Source organism: Lolium perenne, chromosome 2 (genome assembly GCF_019359855.2).
Source record: "Lolium perenne isolate Kyuss_39 chromosome 2, Kyuss_2.0, whole genome shotgun sequence".
NCBI classification, from domain to species: Eukaryota; Viridiplantae; Streptophyta; class Magnoliopsida; order Poales; family Poaceae; genus Lolium; species Lolium perenne.
The window spans coordinates 271,728,990-271,739,133 of record NC_067245.2 but is presented as its reverse complement, the minus strand read 5'-3'; the positions used below and the strand labels follow the sequence as shown (position 1 = coordinate 271,739,133).

Here is a 10,144-nt window from a genome sequence, read left to right as displayed (position 1 = left end):
GCATGTGGACCTATGATATGTGTGAAATTGTGGTGGAAGGTGTAATGGTGCAAAAATAGCTCCCCGGTGTGACCTTCCTCACATTTGGGCGATAACACTTAGCAGATTTTATATGTGGGGATCAAGATAGAGAGTACTTTTATATTGCAAATAGTATGGGTATATTCACATTGTCGTAACACTAATAAATAGTCATCAAAAAGTAAAAATAAATAAATATAAGTATTAGATGAAATAAAATAGAAAGGAAAAAACAAAGGAAAATGCCATATGGCGCACGGCAAAGGCAAAACGCACGACAAAGGCGGCGTTGCCATGCGTCCCAGGTGGGCGCACGGCAAAGGGCGAGGCACGGCAATGCCCAGAGCCTTTTTCGTGCACCAAATCTTTGTCGTGCGCTCTGGTGGACCATTGTCGTGCAGCTTTCTTTGATGTGCGCTCTCTTCTGTCGTTGTAGTGAATCGTTTATTTGCCGTGCGCTTGTTTCTATCTTTGTCGTGGCCAGATTCTTTGCCGTGCGTTTTTCTCAGTGCTCACGGCAAAGAAGTATTTACCGTGCGGGCGCACACGACAAAGATGGCCTGCACGGCACCCCTGTTTTTTTCCGTAGTGTGTGGATATGAAAATGAATATATTTGTATCCAAATAAAATTATGTTATCCTATTTTAATAATTATATCCCTATATGTCAATTATTCAACCAAAAGTACTAACAAAGTGGTACTTTTCTAGTCATTATACACTTGACTCACTATAAGATATTAGTCTATTATTTCGTTATTAGTATCCGTTTGAAATGGAGAAAATATCTGATCTGCATTTGTATTCGAGTAAGATTCGCTCCGCATTTATATTCAACAATATTCGCATTCACGTCTATATTCGTTTTGAAAACATGAAAACGGATATGAAAAGGGCAATATCCAACCCGTTACCACCCCTAGGCCCTAGGTGATACGTTGAATCGGTGGAATAATATTAATGCTAATATAGCTCAGATGAGTCTGATATAGTATTTGGGTTTCTTACTGCGAATAAAATGTTTGCTACGAAATCTGTTTATCAATTGTCGGAAAAAGAAATCCCTGAAGCACATAATAAGTGGATTCGGAGGTCCAAATTACCTTTAAAAACTAAATACAAATTCATGTGGCAGCTACAACAGGATGCTCTGTCGACTAGCTAGAGATAATATGAAGGACCGGGGCGTTTCACTTCTCAAGCTATGGTCCCCTAGCCTGGACGGAATGCAACAACTTGCGAGCTCCCACACAAAGGTTACTACAAGTTAGAAGTTACTCCTACATGAAAGTTCCCTGAGAGAATTCTCTTCACGTCTAGACGACAATGCGGTGAACCCCCAAAGCTAAACTTCCTAGGGAGAACGTTTGAGCACATCGCCGTTGACACTACGACGTACCTGAAAGTTGGAAGCGAATCGGTAGCAGAAATGCCGTGACATGAACGTCCTTCTGAGCTCACATCGTTCCGACAAGGAGATTCAATCTTGTCCGTTCAAATTTTCCTATGAATCGGAAGTGCTCAGTTGACTTGTTTTCCAACGCTCCCTTCACCTTTCCCATCGGATGACTCCGACCACACCGGTACGGCGAAGCCATGGCCGCTTCCCGGTGTCGCTTGCTTGCGCCAGCCTCGGCTTGCCGAGACGCAGGCCGGAACAATCCCAAGACACGCAGCGGGAGCAAGAAATGGCCCAGCACCGAGCCCACGACCCGAGCTTTACCCAGCGGAATCAAATCCGTCCACGAGACGTCATTTCCATCGTCCTCCTCCAGAGACAAATCCCTCCGCTCCAAATGATTTGCCACCATATGCGTGCAGCTAAACAGCAACCTCTGAGCCAGGCCATGACGCAGCATTTCCCTTTTTGATTGCACACATCTGATCATTCACAGCGCTGCCAGAACCAGTACGCGGCGCAGACAAGATACGTACTACCATGTTTTGGAGTCGGGAGCAGCGTTTGTCCAGAACGTCGTTTATCTGAACATAACCATCCCTCTGGAGTTACGTTAACAATCATGCGAAAGACAGACGGTTGAGTAACTGAATACTGAGTGAATGATCGGACTCTGATGTGGATGATCTGCCGTTCTTCAGAAATGGCTGGGCTTTAAGTTTCAATCACACAACTAGAGGATTTCAGCAGTGTTATATAGCATATATCTGATCACATGAAAGTATTTACTTGATCAACAGATCCCTCGTCACAGACGCATTCATGTTCATGACACAACTTAAGGTTTGTGCACACTGAAAAAAGGAAGGAAATTCGGCGTCAGTTAAGGACCGTAGACAAAATCGCCAACCACCTCATTGCCCACAAAGGTACGTACGATGATAGTTACATTGCAGAGGACATTACAAGTCATAACAGGGTAAATATCAGACAGTTTCACTGTCACTGTCAGCGTCCATAATGATGAATACAACATTCCACCTCCACATCCGTTAAAATAAAATTATATATCATTCCACCTCCATGTTGCCTAACAAGTTCAGCACTCAACCAACAATCAGGCAAATCTTGGATCCAAGGAGGCTTTACATATACCAACGTTCTATGTCACTTGTGAAAATTGGTCAGGGTCACCCCTACCTAACCAAGAAAGCCTCTCTTTTCTCAAAAAAGAGATGTTTATGCAGTCCTCGTAAAGAACAATACAAAACTATGTTCCATGTACAGTAGCATAAATATCAGTTGCATGGAACAGTTCTACCATGACAGCTGCTTACAGGCCCTACGGAACAGATTAGTCATTAGCTATCAAATAAGGCCATAGCTTAGATTACCTTGGCCAAAATGGTAACTCACGTTTGCCCACCTGTGTTGATTAATAGTGTCTACTTTTTTTTAGATGCTTCATTGCTGTTTACTTTGAGTTGCGCAATGAATTTGTTTTCACAGGTATGCAGCACAGAACACAGAAAATATACCAAACTTGTTGGACCAGCAAGTTTGCTTAAGCATTTCCTCCCTCGGCGGCTCAGTCCGTGCAACCGAGAAAACTATTTGGTAGTTCCCAATAACTGAGCTAACTTAATAAGGGCAGAACATAATCTTGTTTCTTATATGGTCAACACAAACAGTAACCAATTTAGCAGAAATGTCCGTCCACAAAGAGAGCAACAACAGAGGTGCAGCAGGTTGTAAATTCATTTTATTTACGGATACACAGAGTTAAAGACTACAGTTTAAAGCTGAATGTGGCCAAGATGCTAAAGCATGAATCATATCTCTGCCATATAGTTGCAACTTCAGCTATTCTCCATATCATTAATACCAAGATGTACTTCAGTTCTGAGACTGAGATTGGATAATATTTCTTCCAGTACAAAAGTATGATTTCTGTTCTGAGACTTCTGACTGAAGTACATTCTAAGAAATCTACACCCTATCTCGAGCTATGCTAAGCTTCTACAGTATGTCACCCTGATCAAGCACATCGAAGAGAAGCAGTGTTGTGTACGTATTCAGTAGATTGCAGAAGACCATCCGTAGATCCAAATAGCAATGCGACCCGAACTGGATTCCCCATAGTATAGCTGCCAACAGCTGAGATCTAATGCAAAAGGCACCATCATGCAAAGCACTTAGGACCCCCATTGGAACCAAAGTGCTGTCCTTAAATGAAGCCAAGAACATCCCCACAGGTGGGAATGTGGAATCATGTACCTTCAAGCCACTCCATGATAAATTCATCACACCAGGAGAAGAGATGCCAAAATCTCTCCCATTGTCTGCTCTGGTACATCATTTCTATCATCCAAGTCTGCTCCAGACTGAAGAATTGCAGCATCTAGTACTAGCTTTCTCTTCGCAATTTCATATATCTTTTCATCAACTGAATCCTTCGCCACTAGCCTGGATAAAAAAACAATCATTATTATCAATTTGACATGTACCACTATCTAAGTAGAGTAACATATTATCAATTTGCCATGGTGATTTTCTTGTGTCATTTGGTGTGCTTTTTTTAAGTTTCAGATCATTTCAAATTGACAGGGGCCATTACTTTTATCTGAACCCAACAAAAATAAATTCAGGCAATGACTATTTTCAAAAGAGAACATGATATTTTTTCGGCAGAGTAAAATATGATGGAGTGCATTCCATAGCAAAACCATGTGGAGACCGGAGTGTAAAGTGTGCATTTTAACAATAAAATTATCCCAACATAGTTTGAATTGCATGGCTAATGCAAAGGCAAGAAAAGCTCATCATAAACAAAACAAAAAAGCATACAAATTTTGTCTTCAGAAATACAATAAAATAACTTAAATTACGTTCATGCAAAGTCCATAATATTTTAATTGCAAAGAAATAACCTAAACCGTATAACAAATGTTACCAGTACCAAGAAAATACCATTCATCACCCTTGTCACATAATTCCATGTTAAAAGGAGTATTATAGAAAATCAAACCATTTGTCGGGAAAGGGCAAAATATTAATGTCATAGCTAGTGTGGCACCTATATATAGTGACAGGTTTCTGCTGCCCAATGCGATGGCAACGATCTTCAGCTTGTCGATCCATCTGAGGGTTAAAATCCATGTCATGTATTATGACTGTATCAGCTCCTATCAGATTCAGCCCCTGGCCTCCAGCTCTTGTGGAAAGCAAACATGCAGCTATCGAATGATCATTGTTGAAAGTGTCCACTATAGTCTGCCTTTCAACAACTGGGGTGCTGAAGCAATAAGGATTGTACCAGTTAAGAGTTATACTTCAATTTAATACAAAAAATATTGCTAAGGAAAGAACTGACCTTCCGTCAAGACGTCTATATGTGACTCCTATCAGTTCCAGTGCCCATTCAAGGATATCAAGCATTGTGGTCCATTGGCTGAATATAAGAACTCGGTGACCATCATTTGCTAACGAAGGTAAAAGCTCTGCTAAGGCCTGAACAAAAAGTAAAAATTAAGGTATTACAGTCCTAAAAATGCCTCAACAGACATTTTAGTAAAGAGCAGTTTATGAATTTTACTGCTATTCTTATTTTTTGTTATACAAGAACTGGCTGATTAGATTAAAAAATAACACACCTGACATTTTGCTGATCCAAAAACATGCTCGTCTTTTAGAGCACCCTTTGTACCAGTATCCCCATATGTAACCAGCAGCTGAGGAGAAAGTAAGAAACAAGTGATATTAGTGCCCAACACAAAAGTCTAAAACAAGCTAGTTTTCGGCATAAGAGACATGTTTCGACAGCAAAACCATGCATTATCTAGTAGAACAATTGACAGATAGCAACATACATGTAGAACAGCAGAATTTAACAGGCAGGGTAATAAAATAATCAGCCAACAAAAGTGCAAGGCCTGTTATAATTCAGTAAGCAAAGTCAATAAAAGGGGAAGCAGCTAGTTAGGGCATCAGGTAGAAAAACAACAATACTTGGTGGATAGCGAAGTCATTGTAGTTCTTTAGCTCTTGGATCGCTCTGTCCAAGGAACATTCAAAACCAAATGCGCCTTTGGGATACGTCAACCTTCCAATTCGATCAACATCTTTGTCACTGTAAATGCGCCTTATAAGCAAAGGGTGGTTCGCAATCTGTGGAACAATGAAAAAACATTTGAGATGAACATACATATTTTCCTGAATTTTCCACCACAGGATATGCTCACCTTACGCAACTGCATAAAGTAGTTTGATATTTGACGCTTTGGAATTGATGACTTCTCACTACGAGCCAGAGAAATGGCACGGTAGTCATTTAAGGCATCATTATAAGCTTTACGCTGCTCTGATCCCATGGAGACAGATTTAACCTGCAACATACAATCAATTTAAGCTCAAACTTGAAAGATATAGAGAAGAGGTAACTGCTGATACCAAAGAATAAGTATTATACATGTTGTGTCTTCGCGACAAGTTGCTGCATAACATCTGACTTCAAGCGTCTAAGAATAAATGGCCCTAAAATGGACTTTATACGTGAAACCAACTCGCGGTCTTCTGCGTTCAACAGCTTCTTGAGATCAACATCTCCAGTAGCAAATATATCAGGCATCATGAACTCCAACAATGACCATAGCTCCTGCAGATAATATCAAATCCAAGAGCAGCTTCATGTAAGAAAATGCCCAACATCTGCTAATTTATGGAAGCAGAAAGGAAATAGAGTTTAAGCAGTCGGAGTGACTATTTTAAACCATTGCTGAAAGAAAGCCATCAGAAATTCACTGCTAAGTATTTCATCTAGGTAAGCAGCAAAGAGAAAACATCAAACCATATAAGATAGAAAAAAATCATGTAAAGTTAACAGTGAAGCACTATGTTCATCACAGTAGCTTTAGACTAAGTTGCTGATTCTAAACAGTAGTTTTGCACGAAAAGATAGTGTTAGTTAGAAATCCTTAGTTGATGATCACCTCCATGCCTTCGTGAATCTTTGACATGCAGAATATTCCTAGAATGTAACCAATGAGTTGGTGCTTCTACAGATACTGTCACACTGATATGTCCATTAACCTCTCTAGTATTTCTAATATATGTAATTGCAATGGAACCACGGAATGCTGGAGCACGAACTTAAACTAAAGTCGAACACTTGTAGCAAGACTCACGTGTAAATCATTTTGGAGAGGAGTTCCCGTCAGCATTAGCCGCTGACGAGCATGTTGAGCGACAGCCATAAGGTTTTTCCATCTGAAGCTGCCCTTATCTTTCAGCACGTGTGCTTCATCCATCAATACACAACTCCATTTCCATCTTTTCAGTGCCTTGCGATCATCCTTTTGTTGAGCACTGTATTATGGACCAAAGTAGCACATAAAAAAATTCAATCATTAGTTATCTAAGAATAAGAATATTCTTTCCTACCACACTAAAGGAATAAGTACAGACCTCCGCCTCTCAAAGAGCGAGTAGCCAACAAGCAGGACATTGAATGGAGGTGGACAACCAGCTTTGCCTAAAGAACTTAACTCCTTTGAGTAGGCAGTCCTTCCTGTACCATGGAACATAATGATCGAAAATGATGGACACCACTTCTTAAGTTCCCTTTCCCAATTTTCCAGCACTGAAGCTGGGCAAACTATTAGATGTGGACCAGGGTCGTCATATAGATGTTGTAAGAGATTAAGATAAGTAACAGCCTGTAAAAATGAGACCAAAGTTCAAATATTAAGAAGTGAATAATGAATTGGCACTAAAGCATAAGGCATTCAACTAATCAGTTTATAATTGGACATGACACAACTAGCCATGAGCAAGCTACATTTTATGGTATGTATGCATAATGATTAAAAAAAACCATGAACAACAGTCCATTACGTCACAGTAATAATGGACTAGGTGCAGAAACATCAGTTTTGACAAGCTAACTTATCATGTTATGATACTACCATTTGACGATGATCATTTTTCCTCAACATGCTATGTTTGTTTACCTGGACTGTCTTGCCGAGACCCATTTCATCAGCCAGAATTGCTGTAGGAAAATAGATAAGGTTAATATGAATAATAGCCTTTTGAGCATGGAAAAAATATAACATAGTAAGACGATACCCTGCCTCCGAAGACAATATATGTAATGCAAAAGAACACAGTTTCAGAACAGTGAACTCTTAACATTTTGTTACACACAGTCCATTAGCATATGAATCATGATAGGACAAGGTTTCTGGCTGCATGAAAAACCTAACTATTATAACGCAAACATTCTCCATACGGTGGTACACCTTTATTGCAGTAAATCGTCATAGTATCTAACCTCTATGAAGCAAAAGCTGTTCTAGCATCAAAGTGTAATAGTTAGGATTTTCATGCAAGTGCCATTTTACATGTTTTTAATACTTAGTCAGCTAAATGCAAATGATCATAAACCGTGGGGTGAACGCAATCCATCAATGCGATGCCATGATAGTTGATGTTTCAGATAAAAAAGGAAGCAACAGCATAAGCAAACGCCACTTCATTGGCAAACAAAGCAACAAGCAAGTTCTAACTCAAAAGTTCAATTCACAAAAAGGATCACCTCCACCGGTGCCTTTTCGATGCAATTGAAACGGCGGTGCACCTTTATTACAGTAAATCATCATAGTATCTAACCTCTATGAAGCAAAAGCTGTTCTAGCATCAAAGTGTAATAGTTATGATTTTCATGCAAGTGCCATGTTACATGTTTTTACTACTTAGTCAGCTAAAAGCAAATGATCATAAACCGTGGGGTGAACGCAATCCATCACTTTGATGCCATGATAGTTGATGCTTCAAATAAAAAGGAAGCGACAGCATAAGCAAACGCCACTTCATTGGCAAACAAAGCAACAAGCAAGTTCTAACTCAAAAGTTCAATTGACAAAAAGGATCACCTCCGCCGATGCCTTTCCGATGCAACAGCAGAAGGAAATTGACCCCCACAAGCTGGTATGGCTTCAGCACCGGCTCGAAATCCATGTCCTCGCTTGTGCAAGCAGCGTCCACATCTTCCTGCTCCCACATCACATTGCATCAAAATAAAAAATAAAAACTCGATCTTTCAAGACCTGTAAACTGCACCCGACTTCAGAACAGATAAGCGTACCTGAGTGACAATCCGGACAGTGGAGGCATCTGTCTCCGCATAACTTTCGCAGTTCCTTGTTGAAGAACCATAGAGCTCGCGCCGCAGATCAAACGAAATCCGCGAGCACCTGCGCAGCGCCTTCCCCACCACGTCCCCTTCCACCTCCTCGGCCTTCCCACTCTTCTGACCGCTGTAGTCCCCGTCTTCATCGTCGTCGTTCTCCAACTCCGACCAGTTCACCCCGTCGTCCTCTCCATCATCCCCTACCTGCACCACGCCAGCAGGCACTGAGCCGTCACTGTCGTCGTCCTCCTCGACCACGAAGCGGCGACCAGCGGTGCGGCGCGGCCGCGACGGCCTCGGGGCGGCAGGGCGGTCGGAATCATCGTCCGGGAGGTCGGAGTCGTCGTCGGCGACGTCAGAGTCCTCGAACGTGAGGTCTAGATCCTCCTCCTCGTCGGAGAGGTCGACGGTGGCGGTCGCCAGCCGTCGGCCAGCGGTGCGGCGCCGGGATTTCCTGGAAGTGGGGAGGTCGAAATCGTCGTCCTCCGGGTCGAAGTCGTCGTCGGAGGACCCCGCGGCCTTGGAGGGTTTAGGGTTGCGGCGGGGGGAGGGCTTGACGGGCAGCGTGGCCCGCCTGGGCGGGCTTATCTGCTGCGGGCGCTTGAGCGCGCGCGAGCTACTCTCGACGCGGCGCGAGCTGACGTCCTTGCGCAGGTCGAAGTCATCGTCGTCGGAGGAGGAGAGGACGACGGCGGCCGTTTTGCTGGTGCCGGCGGCGGAGGAAGCCTTGGGGTCGTAGCGGAACGAATCTATGGGAGGGGGAGGCTGCGCGGCGGGCGGCTGGGGGTGGGGGCGCTTGAGGACGCGGGAGGGCTTGAAGGCGTGGTTCGACCACTCGTCGTCGGAGATCTCCTCGTAGTCTCGCCGCATCGGGGCGGCGGCTGCGGGCCTGCGGCTTCCTCCGGGGTCTAGGGTTTGGGGGACGCCGTGAGAGGGGGCGGGCGCAGTGCTTGCTCCCGTAGTGGGCGACGACCCGAGGAGGAGGCGGCGGCGGCGCTAGAATTTGGGGGGAGACGAGGAGGACTGGAAAATTTGGGCGGCCTGAGAGTTGGGGAAAATGGAGCGGCGCCGATGAGAGCGCCAATTGTCTTTCGGGAAGAGAGGATGATTTCGTTAAAATTTGCCGTTTTCAGGGGTCGTGTTTTTTGATGAAGTTTTTGAATCTTTTACTTGGCGTGTATGAGCTGCGTACGTCACTGTGGTATGAGAGTCGTGGCAGAGCGCCGTGCCGTGATGGACAGATGATTCTGAACTTGCACTTGGGATTACCATCATGAGCAGATTTGGCCGATGATGGGAGTTCATTGACCAGTCTCCTCATCATCGGCCAAATCTGCTCAAGCTATTCACGCGATTACGTCGAGGAGGAAGCCAAGCCGATCCCCGCTCCCCGACAATGAAGAGGTGAGTCCATGGCGCCGCTGGCCACTGCAACGCCGCTCCCTTCATCAGCATCGGCCGACACGGCCTCTATCGTGACATCAACAACGTCAGCCACAAATCTTGGGAGTCCCGTCATCCCGTCAAACCATTTG

The 10,144-nt window shown here is 43.6% G+C and overlaps 1 protein-coding gene across 2 annotated transcripts; it reads right to left on the bottom strand.

Annotated features, from left to right (window-relative positions):
- Positions 1-3,268: 3,268 nt before the first annotated feature.
- On the bottom strand, positions 3,269-9,708 carry LOC127335903 (protein CHROMATIN REMODELING 19). 2 transcript variants are annotated; one of them, XM_051362640.2, is made up of 13 exons: positions 8,565-9,708; positions 8,353-8,470; positions 7,429-7,469; positions 6,884-7,134; positions 6,604-6,784; positions 5,889-6,074; positions 5,662-5,805; positions 5,429-5,587; positions 5,074-5,151; positions 4,794-4,930; positions 4,497-4,715; positions 3,698-3,886; positions 3,269-3,584 (listed from the first exon to the last, which is right to left on the bottom strand). In XM_051362640.2, exons 1-12 carry the CDS (start codon positions 9,477-9,479, stop codon positions 3,724-3,726), a joined length of 2,592 nt encoding a protein of 863 aa, XP_051218600.1. In that variant the 5' UTR covers positions 9,480-9,708; the 3' UTR covers positions 3,269-3,584; positions 3,698-3,723. The 2 variants fall into 2 exon arrangements, with proteins under 2 accessions (XP_051218600.1, XP_051218599.1); XM_051362639.2 differs by having other exon boundaries at positions 3,269-3,886; positions 8,565-9,707.
- Between the last annotated feature and the right edge of the window lie 436 nt (positions 9,709-10,144).